We start from the raw sequence: 27,709 nt of genomic DNA on the forward strand, positions 1-27,709 counted from the left end.
ATAGTCTTACCATTATAATCCAAAAAGCATTGCACAGATAAAATTGTCCCAACCACAGCAGGCCCAAGGAAGCAGGTTATTTGGCTCCTTGTATTTGCAGTGATTGCTTCTCTTAGTTTGCTCAGAAGATGGGGTGTCGTCACCAGTGTGTTACAAATGAAAGCCTTCCCTAGGATCGATGACATCAACTGTAGGGCCAGTTCTCAGACCTCACAATCAGCCAGAACTTTGTCTCCATTCTTCTAAAGAATGATACCATTGAGTATCTGATTTGAACACCTTGATTTTTCTAGCGAAAGATGCTTTTGATTTCTTGATTTATAAAAAAGTCAGAAATTAGCTTTTTGGTTCTTCATTGTCTGTCACTTTAAAATAAAAATCTTGCCAATTACATGGTGATAAGTGTTGATTTTTAACCAAATAGAAATTTCCAGGCATTTGCAGAAATGTCATCAGAGTCCTCCTTAAACCTCTAAATAAACATGGTCCCACTTCTTTGGCAAAGCTGCTAAAATCAGGCAAAGCTGCTAAAATCAGTGTAAGCAAATTGAAGTAAGATAGATAGAAGGTCAAATATCTCATTCCTTCCAATTAAAGCCATTTCAAGCTTCCTACCTCAAATGAGCAAGAAGTACAATCTTTTTCTAGGGGCCTCAGCTGCCACCCTGTAATTGTCCTTCAGTAACTCGGAGTTTTTTCAGTCCAAGGAGGTCGTTCTGCTTTCAAATGCGTAACTGAAAGTAGAATGAAGAATCATCTAGTGCACTGGGTGGTCTAGTGCTCAGATCTGGTTTTGGCAGTGCTGCAAACTGGTTGTGAGTGGTTCCGGTGGCTGCAAAGACCTTGGTTCCTGGTGCATTGCTCTTGGCTTTCCAGAGGGGCAGTTTTAAAAGCTACAGTCACATCTGCAGCCATTGTTCCCAACCACAAAGTTCAGATCCTTTGGTTGGGGGTTATGGAGGGGTCAGGTTCCAGCCTCAGCCACACACTATACTAGGACAAAATCTGCTCCCTGGTGTGGTGTCCATGTCACCATTCCAGACTTCCCTGATACAATGGTGAGTACACTCTTGGGGGCCTTTGATATCCTTTCCTACCAGCTGACTTCCATCCATGAGAGAGGTTTCAATTATGCTAAACCTCAGGATGGAAGTGAGGTGAGATCCAGTGCCCCTGACACCTCCCCAGACATGACTGTTCAAGAAGGGGGTTCTGGAAGGATGGCCTTTGTTAAGCCACCGAGTACTCTGGTTATCACCTGCATGAGTGATAGATTTGTCTAACTGCCTTGTCTTTGCATAATAAAGAGCAACCACCATGGTGATTCCTTCCCCAGCAGTGTTGGGTATCTTTTAACTCTATTTAGTCTCTGGAGCTGACTTATTTTAAATGGCAACTCCTTTCACTAAAAAAAAAAAATAATAATAATAATAATAGTAAAATTCAGACTCCGCATACCAAGACTTTCTTAGTTAATAGTTCATTGTTTGTGGACTTTGATTTAAAAATGACAGAAATTTACAAACACAAAGCACTGGTCCTCATGGGTGGAATCTTCAGGATACCCAATACAATTTTAGGTTTTGATATAACATAGGTTGGAATTGCAGATAGAGTGTTTAATTTTGGAACAATGTACCACAGAATCATCTCTTTTAAGAGTTGGAAAGAAACTTTATTAAAAAAACAAAAAACTGGCTAGCAATAGAGGGCTACTCTGCCTCTGGATCTCTTGCCTGACCAATCATGGCTGTGTAAAGTGTGTGAAAGGAAAATCAAAATGATGTTGGTGTTGCTAAGAGTCTCTAAAATGGAGCCGGGAGGCCATTAAAGAAGTATGATTTATGCATGTCTTAGCCTAGATGAAATCTGACCTTTTGACCACTTATTCTCTTAACACATGCATCCAGAACACCTGCCCAGTGTTCCAGAAACTCAAGATACTTATGGGACACTTACCCTAAAATAACTCATGACAACCTGCCCCATAAGGACAAATATTTCCATCGGGATCAATGACAATTCTGGAACAAACTTGTGGATTTTGCCTGAATAAGCCCCTGACTCTTTCTCTCCCCTGGGACACTGTTTCAGTTTTACCCAAATCTGTGTCTCCTAAATTGCAATTCTTTTTTTTAGTATTTTTTTAACTTTATTTTTTTGGGGGAAGGTAATTAGTTTCATTGATTTATTTTAATGTAGGGACTAGGGACTGAACCCAGGACCTCATGCATGCTGAGCACGTGCTCTACCACTGAGCTATACCCTCCCCTCTGAATTGCAATTCTTAAGACCTCAAAGAAAGCTCTTTGTTCTTTGCAGTCTTGATACTGATTACTGTTGGACAAATGGTTGGTATGAACTCAAGCAGTTAGGCAGACTGCTTTATGCCTCTCATTCTTAAAGAATAAGTAAATAAATAGCTTGAATAACAGCATCCCCATTTAAATTAGACAAATTTTACTATGTAAAAATTGCAGTCTTCCATGATACATCTATAAGATAAATAAAATGTATTCTGAGTTCCATTCATATACATTCACCTGCTTTTAAGGTGCAAGATCAAAGATGCATAGAGTAACCATAGTTATTATAGAGCTTACTATGTGTCAGGCATTATTCTGAGGACCTTACTAACATTAACTCATTTAATCTTCACAACAGTACCATGAAGTAGGTACTGTCATTATCCTTGCTTTCCCCACATGAATTTAGGTGTAGAGAGAAGTAATTTGACCAATGTCACCCAGCTGGTGACGAGCTGGAACTGCAGACCCACGCATAATCTGGCCTCAGAGTATATGATATTGACTTTTATAAACATTAATCATTACTTAATTCAATATTTTATGAGCACCAATTCAGTTAAAGGTATTGGCTAAACCCTGTAGGAAATTTAAAGAATAATATGTGATCCCTGCCTTCAAGAAACTCATATGTTGGTTGTCACTTTAACTAGAAAGCTGTACCTGTGTGTGGTTACTCTCATTAACCTGAACCCACCACCCAGACCGTGGTGTTATGTCCTGGGGTTTTATGCTAGAACTACAGGCATAAGGAGTTGAGCGGGATCTTAAACTCAGTTGAGTCTCTTCATTTTACAGATTTGAAAACTGAAGCACAGAGCAGTGTCTTGAGCAAGACCATAAGGTTAATGATAAAGTGCAACTGGAAAGGCAGTTTCTTGTCTCTCAATCAGTAAAATATGTTCATGAAAATGTACGTAAGTCAAATTTATGCAAGCTTAATTATATTTTAAACCCCTAAGTGGAGATTTCTGTTTAAGGAGTCAGTAGTAAAGCATTTCATGTAGGCAATTATCATTTTACAAAGTGAATAATAACCATCCGTCACCATGCCAAACTAGGGCTTTGTAAATCTTGGTATTCATATACTGGATTTGGTGAAATTAAAAAAAAAAAAAAGAAAGAATTTAGGTTGTCTTATCAGCTTGGGCAAACTCAACAAAAATTCTATGGGTAAGATGGTGAATAACACTGACAGGAAAATGTTCAAAGTTTTGGGCTCCATACGGAGTTATCAGATTGGTATTTCAAACGAACAGCAGCTAGATCAGGGTCCAAAGTTTAAACTCTGATAAAATAATTATAGCAGCGAACACTTACAGAACATGTACTATGGGGCCAGGATTATGTTCTAAGGACATAGTAAATATGGCCTGATTTAATTCCCACAACAATTTGATGGAGTTTACACTATTATCTCCAGTTTGTAGGTGAGGACAGGGGACTATAGGGACATTAAGTAAATTGCCTCCAACTACAGGCCTGGGAAACCTGGGAAGCAGAATTATTTAGACTGATATTTCTCATTCATGATGCTCACACTCTCTTTGGAGAAGACTGTGGAAACTGGAAACTGGAAATAGATGCTAAAAATTACCTTTGAAAGCTCAACAGTGGTATAAAAATGAGCACACTACTCATTTAGGCCCTGTGCTCAACATTTTATTTAAATAAGCACATAGGAAATATGCTAGACATTAGGGGGAGCATCCAAATGAATATTGTTTATATTATCATATTCTATTGTTTATATGATTATATTATTTATATGATTATATTGTTTACATATTCTATTATGTTTATAATTCTCATGTTCAAGAGTTCTTAGCAAAATAGAAATGATACAATAGGAACACAGATAGCTGTAAAGCAAGCCAGGTGGGCTAAGTTCTATGAGCATAAAAAATTGTGATGAGAATTTAGAGAAACTTTCAGTCCCCGGAAGCTAAGGGGGATTTGTCAAGGATTCATGGCAAGGGTGGTATTTGAACCAGGTCTGTGAGAGTGGTCAAAATCTAGACAGAGCTGAGGTGGGTCCCTCAGGTTGCAAGGACAGCGTGAACAAAGGCATGTCCATGAATAACCAAGTTATCCTGTTGATTGGAGCAAAGATTGTGTGTAAAGAAGTGGGAGAGGAGATAAAACTGGAAAGCTAGCATGAAGTCAGAGAGGAGAGCGTTGTAAATGACTCACTAAGGAATAGAGACTTCATTCAAGAGGCAAAAAAGCTTTGTTGCAGGGAGAGCACATGATCAAAATTAGATTTTTACAAAGAATAATCTGACAGTGATTAGAGAGAACAGAGAGGCCAAAAGCCAGGTAAGAAAGGTCTAGGGAAGCAGCCACTACAGAGCAGAACAGAGTGGTAGTACCGGGAAGGGAGAGGAGGCTGATAAAAAGATACTATAGGAAATTGTCTGTAGGAAATAGCTTGACTATAATGAAAAAAGAGGGAAGAGAGGAGAAGAGGGGGAAGAGATGACCTGTGCTTCAGGTAAATGGTAATGTCTTTAGTGGAAGTTGTGGAGGACAAGAAGTACAGTTATGAGAGCAGAGATGTTACATTTAGTTTAAGACACATTGATTCTGATGGGCCAATAAGAGACCCAGATAGAAATTTACATATTCATTCATAGTGTGAGCATTTACTGAATGCCTATTGCGTCAACGTCCCTTCAACAAACCCTTGGGATAGATCATAATCACTACAGGAGGACTTTTTTTTTAAATTGCTCTCTCCTGTTCAGGAGACCATACTAAAGTATCATATTCAAATCTAACTCTATAAAGTATTTCCAAGCCAACACTGTTGAAAAGTGAGCTCCTTCTTCTGAATTCCTGTACATTTAACTCTCTGTACCACTCACTGGGTGTTTAACGCATACAATTTTATTCTAAATATACATATTTATTTATTTCTCCCGTAATGTCAAGTTTTCAATCATATCATACGTGGGCAGAGAACAGGCATCATTTTAATATTCTTTGAATCTCTCATGGTACTTCATTCACAGTAGGAAAATTCAGTAAAGCTTTGATTGTTAGACAGGGAGATTTTTTTGCCTTTTCTCTTCTAGGATAAGGATCCACCTTTTCTTAGCCTTGTAGAACAGAAGGATCAGTAACATTTCACATCCAGAACACATGGCCACCGTAAAGGGAGCCACGGAAGCTAAGTCGGCGTGGGTTTGCGAGAAGGAAAGCTGAATAATGGCAAGGGCTAAGAAACTATTCACTACCCCGCTTTCGATCGAAACAGTTTTACAAACAGGAAGAGGCAGCATAGAGATTTTAGCAAAAAAGAACCCAAACAACAAACCCAAAGCAGGAACGAAGACACTCAGTAGAAGCACTTCTAGGTTAACTGCTTTTAGAAAGCTCAATCCCATTCTGAAAGTCAAGTAAACCCCTATAAACATTAAAATCAAACTCAGAGGTCTAACTATTCTCTCCAGGAAGGTTGCTTTTTCAGGCAGTCTGTGTTTGATGACTATTCCCACAGATATAGGTGTAAGTATGAAAAGGAGGGTTGACATAATTTTAAAGACAGGACTATGAAGGGTACCTGATAACCCTAACAGCCTGCTGTATATGTACGAATTGGCAGGCATCATTATCAGGGCCAATAACGTTGACATGCAAGTCATCAAAATGGCCAAAGTGACATCTCCTTCTAGTAGCAGAGCAAAGAGATAGCCCCCACCCCCTCCTGGGCACGTGCAGGTCATTACAAATCCAAAAGCCTGTGCCTCAGGCAATGCCAAAATCTGCGTCAAAAGAAATCCACAAAACGGCATGAGAAAAAACTGTGTAATTGTCGCGAGAATTATTGGCAAAGGTCTCTTCCACACTGTTTGAAACACCTGTAATTCAATCTTGCAACCAAACGCACATTTATTTAACAGTATCATTGGTAGAAAAAGCATTAGGATATTCCTATCAATATGGTTTGATGCCTGGAAAAGACCGTCTGGTCTTGGTCTGAGTACTCTGACTTTGACATTCTTTACTTCAATGAGTCTTTCCCGCCTACCTTTGGATACCCATAGTTGAACGGTCAGATTTGTCTCTCCGTCTTCATCTGTCACCAGGTTTATGGTAAAGTCTGTAACATCCGAGAAGGTCTTGGTCACATTCACCACTTGCAGGATTTTGGGATCTTCGAGTTGCACAAAGAGGAAGCTGGAGTTTGGCTGTTTCTCTCTGTAATTTGACCTGACAACGATGGTTTCTTCAGTCTTTGTGAAAAAAAATATTTCAGTCTTTTCTCTGTTCAGGAAACTGAGAAATGATTTCCTTGCTTCTCCGAGAGTCACAAATGACAAAAGCAGGACAATTAAAAGTTCTCTGATCATTCTGAAAGCTTAAATAAATCACCAATGCAAAACATTAAAAAAAAATCCAAAAACTAAAGAACATTCTTCGTACAGGTGTTCTGGTGACGGTCTGAGGTTGTTTTGTAACAGCTGTTTTTGTGGAATCAAAGTCCAGTAGGAGGGACTCATACTTTTCTAACAAATACAAAGCCATCTACCGAGTGACACAACCGGTCTAACCCACAGTTACGAAATGTAAAAGCCATGGCAGGTTCAATTTATCACAGCAGAAACCTAACCTCTTTCCCCCTGACTTCCTCATTTCTGCTACTGGAAAAATAGCCTCTTATTTACCTTAATTAAAAGCCTGAGTGTCATCATTTTTGACTTCTTTCTTCCTAAGGAACACCTACATTCGAAGCAGATAGGATCCAAAAATTTTAAATAGATATCGAGGAGACCTGCAGGTGGGTGTTAACTCTTTTACTCATTCGGGTCAAAGGGAAATACGAATTTAGTGAACACGTGTGCTGGGGCCCTGAGCCAGGAGCTGGGGACACCACCGTAATCTAGCCAGATGTCTCGTCCCTCCTGGAGCACAGTTGAGTGGCCCCTTATCATTAATCGGGAAACTGCAGAGCCCATGAACTGGCCTTGCAGCATCCTTAGGCTAGTAAGAGTTTTCCCACTACTCTAAGCAGTGATGGCATATGCAAGGCAAAATCTGAAACTGTTTTTGGTGTCCTTAGGTAGAAAAACAGCTTCCTGGGTGGTTACCAGATAGCTTAGCAACCTTGGGCAAGCAGATAGGTGGATCCAAGGCCAAAGATACAGCCTAGTTAAGGGGCCACGGCTGCTAGACACTTGGCCCCTGACACACGGGGCAATGGAAGACCACTGGGACTAATTCTAATCTCTTATTCCTTTCTTGTAACATTATTTTCTCATCACAGTTAGAGGCAAGGATATTCAATGGACCCAACTTAGGTCATATGCCTGTGGCTTAGCTGTCAGGAATAAGGAAAAGTATCAGGCCTTTTGCACTTCTGCCCAGACTCACAAACCCTTTTCATTTCCTGAACAAGAGGAGGTGGTTCTGATGCTAAGCACAAAACAAAACAAAACAAAACAAAACAAAACAAAACAAAACAAAACTCCACTGTAATATACCTAATACCGAGTCCACAGATCTAATGGTCTCTGAATCTATAACCATTTCAGCCTTTCCTTCCTGTAGCCATGACACAATCTGTGTCAAATGCAACAATGACAGTTACATATTAAGCATTTTAGGTCATAAAATATTGGTTCCTCAAAAATTGCCAAGCAATTTTTATTGGATATTCTTGTAAGTTTTAAAAAAATTGATTTATGTAGGTTAACTTTTTAAATGCAATAGACTTAATATTCCATAAATTTTATCTCTATATATTATATTAAGGAAAACAAGATACACTGTAACAATGCTGAAAATAGGGCGAGGAAGAAATGTTTCTGTGCTATCTCAGTTAAATTCCCACAGGGAACTTCCCTAGTTTAAAAGAGAAAAACTAAACGGACACAAGAACTTTCTGAAGCCAAAGCTATCTTGACAGTTGTGTGTGACCAAATATCTGAATTCACAATTTTTGTCACCCAGGTCAAAGAGGTGAGGAATGTACATTTGGTTTTCCGCCGATTCCTCTGTCTGTGGTCGTACCTTCTCCAGTTTCTCCAAGTTTTCTCCTGAAAACTGCCTGAAAACCTGACACATCTGGGAAAAATCTGACAATCTATCACTCGTGTGTATTTACTGGCTGATTACACTAAACTGAAGTTCATTTATATCCAGGTGTAGTTACAATTATTTGTCTGAATTTAAAACTTTTTTCTCTTTGTGGGTTTTCTATTTATAATTTCAGTTGTCTGCAAGCAGGTGGAAAGATACTAAGGTGGGGCGGTTTCATCAAACTCTACAATTGTATTAAGTAGACTCAACTGAGGACCCTAAAAGCCTGAGAAAGTTGTCTGATTTCAGTGTAATTTGGAAATCATACACTAGAGGGACTTCCCCTCTTGCCCGCAATCGTGTTCTCTTTTGGTGACTGCTCGTGCTGGAGCCCCTGGTCCCAAGAGCCCCCAAGAAGGCTGATACCCATACCTCTTCCAGACTAGTCTGCTCCACTGTCTAGGACCAGATGCCTGATGACATAAGCCCTTCCCTGCTTCATCTCTAATCACAGAACTCTTGTTCATTCTCCTTAGGTGTACTCGGTCTCTGCCATCCTGACCTCCTCTCTTCTCAACCCCCATTGGTATTTTTTCTGGCATATTTAGCTTCAGTTCAATTCATGAGACGTGTGTTACTCATCTGTGTGCAATTTATTTATGACAGATGCTCGGGTATTAGTTGGTATTAAAACTTTCTGGTTTTATTTTTATTTCTGGGAATATATTTAAGGACTATTTCTACTTCTGGTCTTAAGAGTTTCTGATGTAAGAGCTACTGGAACATAGCTACACTTAGAATCTACTCATTTGGCAGTTGCCACATTGCTTTGTGTTATAGTTTTAAGCATGTATATGGCTCTTCACTGTATCCACCATGGCAGTCAGAATCCAGTCCTTCCATTTATTAGCTACTCGCATAAGTAGGTTAATAAATGAATGCATAAGTAACTGACAGAAGTCAGAAGTTACCCCCATTCTTTGTATGAAAATAATATGAAGAAAGAATCAGAGATGAAATGAACATTCTGAGTTTATTCCTTTAATTAAGCCTAAAGCCACTATCCTTGTCTATCACAAAACAGAAAAGGGACAAACAGCAAATAAATAATTTGTATCCCTTCTCTATAGCAGTACTTTGTTGAGTACAGATGGCATACATCAGACTGGAGCACTAATTTTAACGTGTTGGTTGGTAAAAGGTCATTCCTTTTGGCATGTGTTTTGCTTTGGTATTTACAAAGAGCCTGTAATGAAACTGAGCTATCCCATTTTCCTTCTCATATGTAAAAGATTCATACAGACAAAAAAGGTGAATACCACTGGAGGGGGTTTTTATCAGAGATGTGCCCCAAAGTGCTAAGATGACAAGAAAAACGTTTCCCCTTCCTATGACTGAGATTCTTCATTCACAAACTTAGAAGAGTTTATGAGACGACCTCCAAGTTTCTATGAATCATGTACACCCATCATTTACACACCATGATGTAGGCAGATACTAAGGCCATCCATCCTGGCCTTAGGATGCTAGGCTTGGTCATGTGACTTGCTTAAAACAGAAGTGAAACATGTATCTTCTAAGAGTCATCTCTTTCTTCCTTTGCCATGAGAATGGCAATGTCCCCAAAGGGGGTCATGGCTTCAGCTTAGATTCTGGAGTAAAGATGACATGGAGCAGAGTCACAGCCAGTCAACAGCTGACATCAACCAAATGAGAAACACACCTTTGTTGCTGTTACTCCAGCATAACCTAAAAGAGGCTAATTAGATACAAGAATTTGTTAATAATTAAACATCAGTTCATTGTTAAACTTTAAAACACTCAAATTCAATTTAATAAAACACTGATAAATTATGACATAATGGAAATAAAAAGCAACTTTTACAAATAAAAAATATATAGCATTTGCAGTAAAAGAAATTAACACTGAATTTTCTTCATGAGTCCTGGCTCGAATCCTTGAACGACTATTCCAAGTAGGAATCAATGTTTTTTAAAAACTGTTCTTCATCATTAAGATATTCCAAGATGATATTTCCACCATTATGTAAAGGACAATCCTCCTTAGCAATCCAGGTCTCCAAAATATGATCCAAGGGCAAGGCTTCTCCTGAGGTAACGTGACATAACCTCAATTTCTGTGAAGAGAGAAGTAAAGGATACTGTAATAGATACATACGCTTATGGAGTGTTCTAAAACTTCTAGGGGAAAGCTATAACCTGTTGTTACCTGAGCCGTTGACTTGTTATTGTCATTTCTAAGGCTGGCTAACGAGGCCGCGGCATCTATGACCTTTCCGATGCTCCATCGCTGGCAAAAGAACATTGGCCTGCTCTTCTCCTTACTCCCCTTAGGGAAGAAAACCTGAAAGTAAATTCTTTCTGCCTGGAAAAACAAGAAGTTAATGTACAGATGATGTACATGAACTAGACATCTGTTTTTATCTGGTGACATACCTTCCTCTCTTCTCCTGGTGTCAGAGAAGGACTACCCTCTAATGATACAGCTTTTAGTGGGAAGACCGATCAATCACGGCCACCTAAATGCACGCGCAGAGGACCTAAGACCCTGCAGGATCATTTGGGCAAAAACAGGCGTGTGACCTACATTAGGCCAATCAAGGTCTTCTCCTGGGATTTTACATTCAAAAGCTGGGGGCAGGGAGGAACAATATCTTTTCAGAGTTTTTTTTTAAGTCTTGCTGAATTAAACCGGGAGTTGTCTGCAGCTATCCCTCATGCGTCTCAGCCACTCCTGAACCAATGTGGAAAAATGTCCCCAAATGAAAAAGAATGAGTCTAACACACAGAGAAGTCAAGGAAACAGATGACCTCTTTCAGCAGCATTTAAGTCCTGAAATCAGTGATCCTCTGAGACCAGATGAATGTATCACTGCCCATTATATGAGGGAAAAAATTATTTTGAGTAAGTTAGTTTCTGTCACTTGCAATTTAAAGATTATTGGTACATGTATCTTCTTTTCACCTGAAAGACCTTACTACATATTTAGAGACAGCAAGGTTTTTGAAAACAAAGAAACTTAAAAAAAAAAATTAGACAAGGACCATATCAACACAAGAGAAAGATTCAGAGACGGTTCCTGATTCTATACCCTATATGCTTCCTTTATATTGCATTTTCTTGCTAAATTGACAAATGTAGGAAACAAAAAAGGAGCAAAGGTGTTTGGCTTCTGATCTCTGCTTCCTAAAATTGCTTTTTAAAAATGCTGCCTTTACAGACCAATTCCTGCTACAATAAACATTTTGGCATAACTGGAGCATCCCTAAGTTGTAGAGAAAGATCACAATAATTTTAAGAAATAATAGATTCAACACAATTTTCATCTTAGCACTAAGGAGTTTAGATTTGTTAAAGACCAGTGGAGTGCATTATTACAGATAACAAGTATTGAAAACAAGAAACCATTGGAAATTCAAGCTTTGAGCCAACTCTGTAACCTCACAGTCCCTGCTCCAAAAACACAGTAACAAGAGCATAAATGGGAAAAGTTTAAAAGATATACAGGCACCTAAAAATAAAAAAGGTAAAAATGTCTGAGGATCAAAAATGAAACAGAAACGCAAAGGGATAGCAGGTAGGCTGAGCGACAGGCCTCTGGGCTCCAGGCGAGGAAGCGGTGGTCCGGAGCTCAGCCTGTGGGTGGATGGGAAGGTAACAGTGCCTTGTGGTGGTGGAGCACCTGGGTCCCACCCACTGCCTGGAGGCGGGAGCTGATCTGCGACATGCGCTCCAGGAAAGGAGGCTTAAGAAGATACTGCTGAGTGTTGACTCAGGCTATTACTTATAGAAAACATTATTTAGGGAGCACAGAAATAGAAATAGATATAGAAAAGCACAGATATAACCTCTGACAATGAACAAAGCCAAAGCCTTCCAGCTTAGTAAACGGATCTGTAATCATCTAAAAAGCTCTGTAGGGCATAAGGACAAACTGCCAATCTCAAACGTGGATTTGGAATGGAGGTCGTGGGTACGTGGGCCTGTGGAAGAAAACGCGAGACTGCTAAGCAGGGAGAGGGGAGTGAGAACAGCGAGAAGACACAGAAAGCGCCTCCTGCTCCAGGTGAACATGCAGAATCTGTACACCGAAACTTCAACACAAATCCAAAGTTAACTTGTAATGGACAGATGAAACTAACCAAACTTGAAAATGATGTTTAAAATAGTTATTCAGGGTGTACAGTGAGATGAATCAAAGAATAATATCCATAAAAAAGGAACAAGAAGTTACAAAACCAAAACATGCTGAAATGAAACAAGACAAGCTATGAAGATCCAACTAGAAATAAAAAAATTCTAAAATACTGTTTCTGAAATAAGAAATTCAAACACAACCAATTTCTATAATCTTCAACAAAAAGGTTTAATTGATTGGAAGATGGATTTGAAGACGTCATCTAGAATGCAGCACAGACATAAAGAGAGAAATTATAAATCCCCAAAATCTGTGTAAACAAAAAGAGTTTCAGAAGAGAAGGGAAGCAATATTCAGAAAGAAAATGACAAAAATCTTCCAAAAGTAAGAGATAAATCACAATATAAAATGTACCTCAAGGGCCATACTGGGTAATTAAAACGAATCCATACCTAGAAACATTGTACGGCAACTGGAAAATATGATAGATAAAATCTTAAAAGCTACAGGAAAAAAAAAAAAGACAGGCTACCCATAAAGCAACAAGAATAAGGCTGACAACAGATGTTTCCCCAACAATAGATAAAAGGGGCCAATAAACAGTATATTAAAAGAGTTGAGAGAGTCTAATATAGAAAATTTAGCGCAAGTGAGGAAAATAAGGGTAGTATCAGATAAAAGAGACCAAAAGAGTTTATCAACAAAGACTCTTAATGAATGAACTACTAAAGAAAGTACTTTAGCCAAAATAAAAGTGAGTCCTAAGGGAAAAAGAAACTCAAAAAATATATTGGTAGGGGGGAGGGTATAGCACAGTGGTAGAGTGTATGCCTAACATACACAGGGTCCTGGGTTCAATCCCCAGTACCTCCATTAAAATAAGTAAGCCTTATTACCTCCTCCCCAAAAGTCTATAAATAATAAAGGTAATTTTCATTAAAAAATGATAATTTTAAAAATATATATTGGTAAACTTAAATAGCAGTCGACTTAAAAATAATAATGTGTGAACAAAGATGATGAGACAGGAGATATTCAACTGCAGAAAGTGTGTCAACCTCCTTGTTTTATTCAAGTAATTTCAGATTTTGAGAGAAAAACTGGACTTAATTATATACGGTAAAAATGTTAAATGTAAGGACATGCCTGTTAGCACCATTATTATAAAACATTATATTGGAGATTACAGATAATGTAGTTAAGAAAATGGAATAACTGGTATAATTACTGAAAAATAAAATCTAAAGCTGTTTGTCAGTGGGATGTGACTGTACACTTAGGAAATCAAAGGCAAAAAAAAATCAACTTCTAAAATAAAAGAATTTGGTGACATGATTGAGTAAGATGAACATACAGAAATCAAGACCTTTTTCCTCAGTATTAACAGTAAGTGCCTGGAAATAGAGGTAAAGGGAAATATTTTGTTGACACAAAAAAAGATGAAAATAAGTGAAGAATAAGACTTATATGAAGAAAAATATAAAATGTTACAGAAGGCAATAAAACATGATCTAAACAAAAGACATATAAAGTTCTTAGATAGGAAGATGATATGATAAAAATATTTCTTTCAAAATTAATATATATCATATAATGCAAATTTAGAGAATCCTTTAGAAATGATCCTCAGTCAGGACTTGCTAATAGATGCTGCTGGGAAATTGAATTTTACTTCACCTAACTTCACAGAAAATCACTTGACAATGTATTGAGGAAGTTTTGCATCAGTGTGTTGCACCTGGTGGTTAGGGAGGGGGCCAGAATCCCCAGTACAAAGAGGAAGAGGCCAACAGGGTATAAAATCCTCCTGAGAATGGTAAATTAGGCTTCTCACGACTGGCAGAATTCTCACTTCCTGCAGGCACTATTATTCACGGCTTACATCCTTGTGGGAAACTCTGAAAGATGTGAGAAGCCACATTTCTGTTTAAGACCATGCTGTGTTCTCTCCTGCTTTTTCTAATGATTTCTCTCAGTTTCTCCATTGTTACCTTTCAGTATCTTTCTACATTCTTTAACAGTATCTGCTGGAGTCTGTCACTTACAACCTTGTCGCATTATGAGAACCATGAAAATCCCAAAATAGATTTTTTAAAAATCTGTATATAATAATCATAAAGTTCATATGGAAGAATAAAGAAAAAAACTAAGAAAACATATGGAAAAATATGAGTGGGACTTACATTATCATATATTAGAACATTCTATAAAACTACTGCATCAGATCAATTTGGTATTCACATATGAGTAAAATAAAATAGGTAAGTGGAATAAAATAGGAAATCCAAAACCAGATCTAGTAAAAATAAATTTTAAATTTATCATGGCTGTGGTATTTGGTAAGATACGCTGAAAACAAATTCCAGACCGATTAAAAACGTGAAAAAATTAAAACCCTAAGAAAACCAAAACAGAAATGCAAGAAAAGACAGACCTGAGAAAAATTCAGAACACTGACATGTCAAGGAGGCACATAAGGAAAATCAAGATATTTGATAGATTTTGAAAAAAAGTTTCCAAAGCGGATTGATGATAAAGGATTAATATCTATTCTACTCCAAGAGTTTCCACAAGCTGACCAAGCAAAATAAAAATGAAAATAACACCCCCAAAGAAATATGATCAAAGGATATGCATAGACAATCCAGGGAAGAGCAATTACACAGGGCCAATGAACATACTAAAAGGTGCTCAAACTGAACAGTGGTCAAAGAAATGCAAAGTAAAGCAATTAGGAGATATCCTTTCACAGACATTAAGCTGGAATTCATTAAAAAAGATGATAAATAGCTACTGGAAACCAGGGAAGGGGGGGTACTCTCACGTACGGCCACAAGAGGCAGTATATAAACAGGGTAGGATGGCTGGCTCTGACCACGTGAGCAATCTTAACACTTCAGATTACCCATCTGTGAAACGAGGATGATAATGTATCACAGGAGACTTGTGACTATTAAGGGAGATAAAAAAATCCAGAGCCACAACTATGCTTGGCATACTATAATCAGTCAATAAAAGTTGACTATTATAATTATTGATGGTAGAAATGTAAATTGTTATAATTCCTTTGTAAAGAAGCTTGGCAACATCTATTAAGATTTAAGACACATACCCTTTGACCCAGCAGACATACTCCAGGGAATTTATCTCACAGAAACAGAAAAGCAGACCCAGGCAACTTAACGCAATAGCCAAAACTGGAAACAAAGTGAATGCTCATCAGCAGGAAAACGGCAATGTCGCTCACCACAGACCTACATCACGGAATACTGTCGGGCTTTTAAAGAAAGTGATTTACAGCCATACCAGCTCCCTTGGGGCAATATCTGTTAGGCACTAATGAGGAGAATGCATAGAGAAAAAAGGACATACAATCTACCTGAAACCTGCTTTATTTTTACTTATAGCCTTAATCACTATTCAACATTAATAGTATTATGTTTAATAGCTATCTCACTCCCACTAGGATATGAACTCCATGTGGGCAGGGACTTTGTTTTATTTACTGCAGTATCCCCAGGGCTTTAAACGTAGCAGGTATTCAAACAAAGTGTTGATAGGCTAAATGAATACGATGCCATTTTTATAAAAGAATGACCCCAAAACACTCTTTATGCCCTCTCATCCATATGCAAGAAGACACTTTTATTTATATAAAGTTAAACACACATATACACACACACATCTCTGCGTGCACATATATAAATATAAATACATATAATATGCAAGAATATGTATGTATAATCACATCAATATTAATGCAGGGGATGCAAGGGAAAAAGTGTTCAGTGTGTTGAGAACTTGGTTTCTGAGCCTGTCTGCCTGGTTTCAATGCACAGTTCTCCACTTACTAGCTCTGTGTTACCAGCAAGTTACTTCACCGTTCTGTGCCTCAGTTTCTCAATAATTAGGCAGAGAAGACAGTACATATTTCACAAGTGTGTTGTGAAGATTAAATGTGTTGGAAGAGGGCCTGGAACAAAGTACATGCAACAGGAGTTTTTACTATTATGTTTTAAGTAATAAAAAAATTGCAAAGCAATGCAAATAATATTATTAGACACTTTAGGGCAGGCCTTTGCAACTGTGCCACTATAAACATTTGGGGCCAGAAAATTCTTTCTTGTGGGTGCTGTCCTGTGTACCGTGGGATGTCTAGCAGCATCTCTAGCCTCTTCCCACTAGACACCAGTAGCCCTCCCATGACTAGCTGTGACACCCAAGTGTCTCCAGACATTGTCAGATGTCCCCTAGGGGGCAAAACCACCCTCAGTTGAGAACCACTGCTTTGGTGGGATGGACACGGGCACAGGAGGGTGTTTAATTTTTTCCTTTACACAGCTTTTAAAAGTTACCCTTGTTAAAAGTAGGTAGTATCTGCAATTTCAAAAACATTGAAAAAGACTACAAAAAGGAAAAATGTTAAGGATAATCGCTAAAAGAAGACTATAATCAATGGTTTCTAAGTCAGCAGAATAAAAAAATATAGAAAATTCAATCAGTACAAAAGATGACATGGAAGAGAAATAATCAAACACGTATAATAACAAAAAACATGAGATGGAAGAAATACGTTCAAAGGCATCAGTGATCATACACAGAAATGGGTTCAACTCACCTATAAAAGAGAGATACTATCAAATTGGATTAAAAAAACAAAGTCCAGCTATATGCTGCTTACAAGAAACACCCTAAAACAAAACAACACAGAAAACTTGAATATAGAGGGATAAAAAAAGACATAATAGTTAAGTATTCACCAAAAGAAAGCTAGTAAAACAATATTATTATAATTCAAAATAGGATTTAAGGCAAAATTCATAAAGAAGATATAACAATGAAGAAATTCAATGCACTGGTAATATGTAACTCAGCAAAACTGTTACAATTACAAGAAAAAAACTGACAAAACTATAGTTACAGTGGGAGATTTCAGTATCATCTTTCAGAAACTGATAGATCAAGCACACCCAAAATTAGTAAGTGTGCACGCACGCACACACACACACACACGCACATGCGCAGACTTTGCAAATGATAAAAGAAAAAGGACAAAATATAAATCATTGGTACATTTGGGTAATTGATATGAAAAAGATTTTTGACTATTCTTGTAACTTTTCTGTGTTTGAAACTGTATCAAAGTAAAGTTTAAAAAAATTACAACCAAATAAGTAGGTTGGAAATAAGTTCATTCAATGTGAGAAGCTGGGGCAAAAAAAAATCTAAACAAAGTAGAAAAAAGGAAACAATAATAGAAGAGCAAAGTTAGTGAAGCAGAAAGCAAGGAAATAATAGAGAGGTCAATAAAACCAAAACAGTTCTTTGAAAAAACTAAAATATAAATTAAAAAAATAAACACAAACCTCTAGCAAGACTATCGCAAAGAAAAGTACAAATGAAAAATATTAAGAAAGATTTACTAAAGACACAGTAGAGATTTAGGAATGTAAGAGTAACTGGAACAACTTTATAAGAATAAACTGAAGAATCTACACTGAACAAAAATTAAGAAAAATATTATTTACCAAAATATATTTCAGAATAAATACATCATCCAAATAAAACAAGAACTATTTAACACACTGAAATAGTATTCAAAATTCTCCCCTCAAAAAAGGCAACAAGTCCAAAGATTATAACTATTGCCAAACTTCCAAGAACAAATAATATCCATTTCAAAGAACAAAAGAGGGAAAGCTACTCAACTAATTTTATAAGTATAATCTTGCTAACTAATATCAAGAAAAAACACAAAATAATATATTAGTAAATCTGTTTAGAAGTACATTTTAAAAGGATTATATACCAGAGTCAAGTAGTTTATCCCAGAATATGTGGGTGATTCAACAACAGAAAAACTGATCGATGGAATTTATCACAGTATAAGGAAAAAAATTCAACATAATTATCATACTTGATGGAGGAAAAAAAACTTATAGCAAAATTTAATACTCATTCTTGATACAAATTCCTAACAAATTAGAACTAGAAATACTGTTAACCCAATGAAGGTTACTATCAGGAAGCTTCAGCAAATACAATATTTAATGATGAAACTTTAGAATCTTTTGCATTAAAAGTCAGAAACGTGATGAAGATGCCTGCAGTCACTCATATTACTCAACACTGTTGTGGAGATTTAAGCCAATGCACCAACACAAATAATAATAATGAGAAGGTAGAAGAGTAAGAGAAAAGAAAATCTGAAAAAAAAAACCAAAAACACAAAACCATCATTTACAGATGTGACTACACAGAAAATATTCCAGAAAAATCTACAAACGATGGGAAACTGGACAGAAGGATATTATGCAACCACCAGCAATAACCAATTAGGAAAATGTTAATTAAAAAAATTATCATTTACAATGGCAGCAAAAATTATGCAGAGCCTAAGAATAAGCCTAAGGAAAGATACATAAATATGTGCGGTAAGCATTACAGAATGTTACTTAAAGACATAAAAGAAGACCTAGATAAAAGTGGAAAGATAGACCAGACATAAATGGGAAGACTAACATTTTAAAGATATCAACTGTCTCAAGCTTAAAATTCAGCACAATTCCTATGAAAATCGCTATTTCACAGGACAAGACAAAATGATTCTAAAATTTTTACAGAAGAATAAATGACCAAGAATAGACAGAATTGAAACCAAAGAATGAGGCAGACAGACTTGTCCTACTTCTTATAAAGCTATGATAATTAAGACAGTTTGATATTGATGCAAAGAGAAATGAACGGACCAAAGGAACTGAATTGAGATCCTCAGACCCCAAATGTACAGGACAGCCTGGTGTGACACAGAGGTGTCATTACAAGGATAAGCCCTTCAATATCTTATGTTATGATAATAGGTAATCCGCTGGGAGGTAAAGGAGAAAGAAATCTCTACCACTACTTACTTATAATTAAATTTGAGATGGCAATAAAGAGCAAAACAAAATGTAAACCAAAATAAAACTTTTAAACTTTTAAAGGAAAATGCAAGAAAATAACTTATTTGTGAAATATTTTGAAGTATAATCTTTAGGAAATCATTAATAAACTTCAGTGCATTAAAATTTTAAAAGTCTGGATCACTAAAAAGATCAAAACCAAAGTGAAGACAGAGAGAAGGTATGTGTGATACATTTAATCAAAAAAAAAAAAAAGATTAGAATTCAGAATATACAGACTCTTAAAACCTATTAAAAAGTTCCAAAACTTCCAACAGAAAGAAATGGGCAAAAGATATGAACAATCAATTCACAAAAGAAAGTCAAATAGCCAGTAAATACATGCAAAGGAGCTGAACCTCACTAATCACGGGGAAATTCAACTTTGAAACCTCAGTGAGGTATCATTTCACATCTATCAGACGGGTAACGATGAATAATACCCAGCGTTGGCCAGAAACACTGAAACTCTCAGACACGACAGGAAGGAGATACATCAGTACCACTACTGGCAATAAAAAAAAGCTGACAATATCCAGGACAGCTGAAGATGGGCAAACCCCATGATCCAGTTTTTCTATTTCTAGGAATGTTCCCTAGAGTAGCATTTTTCAATCTGATGGGTCTCAATCCTTCAGGGGTTATAAAATCAACAATTAAAAACAACAGAATAAAAAATATCAGTATATACACATACTTTTAAGGCTAAGTGTTACTTACTAAAACTGTATTAAGTAATGTATGTATATATATTCATGTGCTGGGTTCTTATATAAAATGTAGTTGATAATATGGAATTTTAATGAAACTGCTCTAGGGAAATGTTCCCACATGTACACAAGGATGTTCACTGTCAGTTTATAACAGCAAACAACTTGGGAAAATATCTGAATTGTGTTCATTAAGAGAATAGATAAACTGCGATATATTTATACTATGGAAAAATGGGAGCCAACAAAAAGAATGAACTAGACGAAACGTATCAACATGGATGTTAAAAAGAGAAAAGTGAAAAAAAAAAGGTTGAAGAAGGATACATATGGTTCACTGCCGCTTCTATAAATTGGGAAAAACTCACGGAACTATGTATTTTTTGTGCAGACTTACCCCATGGAATGTTAGGAATGAGACGTATTAGGCTGAGGTTAGCTGTTACTTGATGGGAGAGCAGAGTAAAAAGGGGCTCCAATTCTATTTGGAAATTTTTTGTTTTTCAAAATCTCTAAGACCAACCTGTGGCAATGATTTATCTCCATCCGCGTGCATCTTCAATTTCATCAGTGCCACTTTTGCAGCCGTTTCACTATTTTTTGCACCTTTCCGCCGTTTACTTGCTGTCTCTCCTGTCTTGGAATCTAAGAAATAAGTATAAGCAGATACGCACATAAGAACTTTATTTTTCAGAGTTTTATTATTATTATTTATAAAATATGGCCCTAAACATACATGAACTACGCATAATAGAGATACATAGAAACTGCACTCAGTTTGTAGGCATTATATTTACACGATCAATGGAAACATAGCATTGAGTTGCCCTAAGCAATTTCCACACCAAAAAACTCATTGTTAGGTGCTTATTTCCAACTTAAACCTATTTAATCCAAAGCAATCACTTATACTTTTACAGAGAACTTTAAGATTTGGTTATAGGAGATTTTAATAAAAGTACTATCCTTCATATACAATGAAATGTAGCTGAACTAACATGTTGGCAGAGAGACGGGTCTGAGTCATACATTCTTTCCTCATACCTCAGATTACCACCAGCGTTCATGGGACAGCTCACTAAGCTTAAACTCTAGTCTTTGAAGAGTGTAAACTGCTACTTCAGCCCCATAAATACTATTTCCAGCCATGATGGTTAACCAGCTGATATGTGATACAGCAAAAGAGAACATTATTAGGGTATTTCCATAGAATTTCCAAATTTTTATTGGTTAGGTAAGCCTTGTGAGAAATACTGTCACAAGAATGTCATCAAAACCTATAGCAATTTGTAAGTGTCAGGACCATTAACAATACCTTCCACAACGGGCAAGCTGCCACAAGGGGCAGGAGTTCTGGAACTCACAGAGTACACAGCAGGGAGGAAAAACAGAACAAGCCTTCCAGATACTTGCCAATAATGTCTTTCACAAGTTTCTGAGTGGCAGCCATGCGAGGCTTAGGGATTTCCAGTTTTTCACATTCATGATCTGACTGATGACGGTGTCTGTGGGCAATGGAAGAGTGACATTAGTTCATGTATTTGCATGTGACTTAAACAGACAGACAGCTTGAATGATTTCAGGGATCACCTCAGGCAAAAATTCTTCTCACAATAAGGACACACCACTGGCACGAGCTCTCTTCCAGCACAGTCCTTGAAGGAGCATGGGTAAGATGTGTGTGTATCTGACTTCAGTCTCTCATTTATTACAGTCACCTGAAAACGTAAAAAGGGGGACACGGCTCTGTATATCACGTTTAAAGCAACTCAACAAATCTATTCTGAATATTCATAACGTTGCTTAAACTTATGAGTTACTTACACACTCTTACATAGATTATAATAAATGTTTGTGTGAGAAATGACTACTGTGCTGACTGCTCTACATTTTCAGTTTTCCTGCTGAGGTATATTTATCTTCTAAGTCAAGTTAAAATGACTGTTCAGTTACTCTTCATAATTTTAGTCTTCTACTTTGGAATGTACTACACAAAGATGCCCCCATAGTCATATGCCTAGGTAACCAGCTCATCACCCCTTCAAATGACAAGTCGTATCTACTTTCTACACTAATCTCAGAGGCTTAAATATATGTAAAAGAATACTTAAAATTATGTTTATCCATGATACAGAAGGTTAAAGACAGTTTTCACAATGATATACTATTCTTTATTCTGTATTTGATACTATGTTGTCAGCAAATATTACATTAGAGGAAAAAGAGATCTTATACGATTTAAAAAAATCCAGATTACTCAGGCTATTGAGTATGAAGTAAGTAGGTTTCTAGAGTTGAATAAACTCAGTTGATCCTTGAACAACTCAGAGGCTGGGGTACAAATCTTCCATGCAGTTGAAGTATAACTTCACAGTCAGCCCTTTACAGCCACAGTTCCATAGCTGCAGATTCAATGCATGGTATAGTACTGGAGTACATATTCGGTGAAAAAAAAATTCACATATAAGTGGACCCACACAGTTCAAAGCCATGTTGTTCAAGAGTCAACTGTAATTGCTTGAAATCTATAACCAAAGGGCATTCCTCTATATAAATGATAGTTACATCTTGTTGGAATTAACTTCTTAACTATTTTTCCAAATTTGTTCCAATGGTCTAAAGGTAGATGATTTTCATTTCACTTCTTAATTATAATTGAGAAACATTCTATGAGAGACATTCACAAAAAAATCAAATGATATCATAAGAAAAAGGAAAGCACAGGGAAGATTTACCAGCTGTGTAAGAAACACCAATATGTTTATTATGTGACTATATAGGAGTATTTCTTTCCAATTAACCCTGCATAATATGTTCATCTTTATTTCCCGCAAATAAATCACCTAAACTTCAAAGGGTCAGATTTTGACTGAAGCTCATTTAACCTTAATTTTCTATAGCTGAGAGAACAGACATAAAAATCTATCAGTGTCTGATAAATGGTGAACAGGAATAAATATCAACTGGAAAACATGAGGTAAATGCTTCTTTCCAAATGGAGTGAATTTATTTATTTATCCTGCTGATCTCTAACCCCAGGGAGGTGGAGCAACTTCTCTGAGTACAAATTTGAAAAAACCCCATTAGGCACAGTGGGCTCAGCTTTCCCTTTTTCTCCTCTTGGAACTGAATGAACTGCCCTCAAAGAGGAAGCTAAACTGGTGCAGCACGGCTGTGACTGGCGAACACATCTGCCGGGTTCAGGATTTCCTTTGCAGACCCACTTGGCTCTAAACTAAGCTTCATCATTTGGTTGACCCTTTATCAGTAGTAAAGATGACATTTTGGCTTCTCTCCAACAGCCCTTTTTAATCTCTTGATTTGGTCAGAATTAAGGTGAGGATTTTGTTGGACTACAGATTTGTTCCTGGGGATCTAGGGCTAGCTGAGTCAGAACAATTTACCTTACCACAGAATCCTAACACCAGGTACCAGTGAAAATGAACACAGCAGTGAAGCAAAATTGGAAGGAGCAGATGACCAGGATGTTAATTTCATGATACATTTACAAATACAGAGCCTCAAGCTCTAAGTCGGCTACTTAAACAGAACTGAACTATAAAGGAGTAAGAATGAAAAGAATAACAATTTATAAATACAAGTAGACCCATTTATCTTGAAAACAAACTGAGAAAAACAATATAAAGTAAGATCCTCTATACATAATCAGTTTAGTATGCTGAATTTTACTCTGTGGTACACTGGTTTTAAATTGAATCAAATTCTGTGCAAAAATACATAAATACAAACATGTTTTATCAGGAGAACTATTGACATACCTCAGGACAGCCATGTGACTCCCTGCTCCTGTGTTCAAGGCTTAAATAATTTTAAAACAGTGTTTATTTAAAAGCAATCAAATAATATACTTAAAATAACTGAAGTAATTTGAGATATTTTAATGGTTAGTATTCTTAAGAGTAATTGTACTCACGCTACAGTAACAACTCTGCATGTAAGAATAAATTGAAATGATATATGAGAGAGCATCTATAGTCTCAAGTTTTAAAACCCAATTATTTAACTTCAATATGAGTAAAAACAATTCACCACTCTCAGTTACCTTTACTTTGAGTGCTTGAAGTTGTGTAAAAATACAAAGAATCTTTTGATTCCTTTTATTTCTCGAAAATAATCAGTACTAAAATGTCAAAGGGGTGCTCTACTTCTCAATGATTTTAAAATATGCATTATTTTTATTTATTTCTAATAAACCTTTCTGAACCACCTCCTGAAAAGAATTTATTCTCTCAGTCCTCTATTTAATAAATTAACTGCCTGATACTTGAAAGTTTAGTTGAAAATACATTTTCCTAAGTTCTTGTTTGGTCCTAGGTTTTACTTTGCATGTGATTTATCTGCAAAAGACATGTGATATCCAATTTAAGAAATGTATAGGTTGGGAAAACTGGATTTTTTTTTTTACCATATTCTTTATATTGTGGATATGTTCTCTCCTTGCGATTAAAAGACATAAATACAACTTTTATATAAAAATCACACACATAACCCCATCTCTGGAAGTTTAAAGACAAACCACATATATGCACAAGTAATCAGAGCCTATGACTAGTCTCTTTGGTTGTTTTTCCCCAAATGATTACTGTAACTAATATCGGGTATCAATGACTAAAGTAAAAACCATTTAAAAATCATTCTGTTTTTCAGAAATAAATCTCATAAACACTAAAATTAATCCCAAATTCTGTATAAAAACTTAACTTACCAAAATATTCCTGAACAACCATCACATACAAATGGAAGAAAATCTAAAATTGAGGGAAAATGTTATATGTTCTGGTCAGTATCTGATTCTGATATAGTTTCCTTACGTAAAAAGAATCTTAAAAGTACTGAACCATGGCTATAGGAGAACTTTCCCTTTTGAACAATATCCTAGTGTAGCCAGCCGTGGTTAAAACAAAAGCCATCACAATCTCAAACACTCTGAAAGTAACTAGATTATCAGGAGATATATGTTACTTGTAGCAGGATGCTAAAAAAAAAAAGTAGTCCTGTAGGGGTTTTGCTTGTTTGTTTGTTTCCTATATTTACTAGGTGTTGTTTCTCAAGGCTGTATATTGCAATAATTCTGCATTTGAAGTGACAATCCTGGGTTTCAATTTTGCTTCCCCTGTTTACTAATTTAGCAATGCTAGGCAAGTTACTTAACAGTAGAGCTTTGGAGATGTATATATATATATACACACACACACACACACACATACATAATATATATATACATACATACATACACACACACATACACACACACATTCTAGTGCTTCCGGAACCTGCCTGTTACAGACGTTCCTAAGACCTGTGCCACACGACGACTGGCAATTAGATTGCGTTACGTGTATCACAAGGTCTCTCGTGCAGTGGAGAGAGAACATCACCTTACTGATGCTCTAAAATGCAGTTAACTATCCTGTAAGCTTTTCTGTGGAAAAAGCTTTATTTTATACACTTTTATGGCCCCAGCACCACAAGAGGCGCCCAATAAATGTTCGCTGAATCGTTGATAATCAGAATCAAAGGATGACAGGGCTGAGTGAGCCTAATGATCAACTGGAGGAAAAACTAAGGGCCTTCTCGCTAGAAGCTCCCCTCCTGAGCAGCCCGCGAAAACCAGGTTAAAAACTATCTCACCCAACTCCGTAACAGCTAAGTAACAGATAAGGAAACAAAAAGTTTGGTAAAGACAAGTGGCTTGCCCAAGGTCGCAGTGGCAGGACCAGAGGGGAACTCTCCCGACTCCCAGACCGAAGCGTCCTCCCTCCCCGCGCTCATCAGAAAGGAGTGAGCGAGTTCTTGGCAAGGAGCCCTCGAAAACCAAAGTTAACACTGCAAGGTATGTTTTCAGGAAACGCATGTCCCTTTCAAGGAGACCATAAGCCTCTTGCAAAGCCTCAAGGGCAACAAAAAAGCACCAATACAGCTCACTGTCTAGCCAGGAGGGACACGCTCGCCCCGCCTCCTCGGACTCCGCCTCGCCCCAAGGCCTTCCCTCCTCGCGCTACCGTGGAGGCAGAGCGAGACCCGGGTCTCCCGCGGCGCGGGCTAAGGGCCCCTGCATCACCTCGCTGCCGGCAGTGCTCCACCTGGCAGTGCTGCCCAATGTTCAACTCCGCCATCTCTCTGCGCCTCGAGCGGCCGGCGGGGCCGGAGGGCGGGGCGAGGACGCGCGCGCGCGCGGCGCCTGCCGGGAGTGGGGCGGGCCCGGGGGCGGAGCCGGGGCGGGGCCTGCAGGTGGAGGCGGGGCGCGGGCTGAAAGCGGTCTGGCCGCTTTGAGAGTAGGGAGCGCTGATTAGGCGCGATCTGGCCGCGTAGTGAGGCTGCCGGAAGAAAGGGCTGTTGGTTGGTTTGTTTTTCGTCCCGGGCAGAAATGCTGTTGCTCAGTCTTTAGGAAAATACCCACTGCCTTTCTGGGAGATGGAGTGCTTAGGGTCCCTCTGTGCCGCAACCGGCATCCTGACGGCCTCACAAGGATATTTTTTTTTTAAATTAATGTAACTCCGTAATTCTAGGAACCAACACAGTTTGGCACAAGTATTGGCAAGAATCAAGTGAAGGAGACCGACACCGGTTCAATTCCTGACTCGTCCTACACCAGTGTTACCTGATTGTCTAGTTTAAAGCAAATGCTCCTTGCAAGGCGGTCAGGCTTTTTTAAAAGTAAAGATTTCTTTTTCTTTTTTTTAAATTCTGGTAGGAAAAAAAGTCTCTAGCTCTTGAGGTCGCGAGTCTGTACTGAGCCGCATAGGGTTCCTCCGTTCCGAAAACCCTGACTCATTTAAAACACTATTTGAGGAGAGCTTGGGGTGATTCCACTGGGATGTAGGGAGTTTCACGTGCTTGATGAGCCACTTCAAAGGTACTGAGAAAGGAGAGGCTATTCTAGGTGGTGTGCAAATGGCTGCCATTCCACTGATGTGACACCAGACATGACTCAGAGTGGATGAGTGATGATCAAAGCTGTGCTAATGACTGGAACTGTAACAGTATCCAGTGCCTTCTGTATAACTTTGACTATTTCCAAATCAGTATTCACTGAGAAAAGGGGAAAAGTGGGATTGGGAAACAGGTATCATTACTTCAAGATTTGCTCCTGAATAAATCTGTTTAAAAATTTCATCTCAGACTTTCTTGTGTCTCTGGAGAAACTTTAGATTTGAGAGCTGGAAGTAAAGATATCTCACTATATCCTAGCCTCTTTGTCTCTCTCTCTCTCTCTTTTTTTTAAGATGAGAAAACAGGTTCATAGAAGTCAAATGATTTGCCCGAATAGTGGAATAGCCAGGACTAAAATCCAAGTATCAAAGACTTCTTGTATTCTTGAATTTAAGAATCAGTGGCTTCAGTATGGAGGTTCCTTAAAAGTCTAAAAACAGAGTTGCCATATAATCCAGCAATCCCACTCTTGGGCATACATCTGGAATGACAAAAACTCTAATTTGGAAAGATACGTGAATCCCAACTTCACAGCAGCACTATTTATAATAGCCAACACAGGGAAATAACTTACGTGTCCATCCACAGGAATGGTTCAAGAAGATGTATCTACA

The 27,709-nt window shown here is 37.6% G+C and overlaps 2 protein-coding genes across 3 annotated transcripts; both read right to left on the reverse strand.

Moving 5' to 3' along the window:
* Positions 1-4,540: 4,540 nt before the first annotated feature.
* SLC10A5 (solute carrier family 10 member 5) lies at positions 4,541-8,033 on the reverse strand. Its single transcript, XM_064480939.1, has one exon. The coding sequence runs from the start codon at positions 6,659-6,661 to the stop codon at positions 5,348-5,350; it is 1,314 nt and encodes a 437-aa protein (XP_064337009.1). The 5' UTR covers positions 6,662-8,033; the 3' UTR covers positions 4,541-5,347.
* Positions 8,034-10,132: 2,099 nt separating this feature from the next.
* ZFAND1 (zinc finger AN1-type containing 1) lies at positions 10,133-26,307 on the reverse strand. Of its 2 annotated transcripts, none has more exons than XM_031441415.2 (8): positions 26,224-26,307; positions 24,868-24,910; positions 23,921-23,960; positions 21,732-21,859; positions 21,555-21,646; positions 20,665-20,786; positions 10,561-10,680; positions 10,133-10,468 (listed from the first exon to the last, which is right to left on the reverse strand). In XM_031441415.2, the coding sequence occupies exons 1-8, from the start codon at positions 26,276-26,278 to the stop codon at positions 10,298-10,300; spliced, it is 771 nt and encodes a 256-aa protein (XP_031297275.1). In that variant the 5' UTR covers positions 26,279-26,307; the 3' UTR covers positions 10,133-10,297. The 2 variants fall into 2 exon arrangements, with proteins under 2 accessions (XP_031297275.1, XP_010977685.1); XM_010979383.3 differs by having other exon boundaries at positions 10,561-10,716.
* Positions 26,308-27,709: the final 1,402 nt, after the last annotated feature.

Source organism: Camelus dromedarius, chromosome 30 (assembly GCF_036321535.1).
Source record: "Camelus dromedarius isolate mCamDro1 chromosome 30, mCamDro1.pat, whole genome shotgun sequence".
Classification (NCBI taxonomy): Eukaryota; Metazoa; Chordata; class Mammalia; order Artiodactyla; family Camelidae; genus Camelus; species Camelus dromedarius.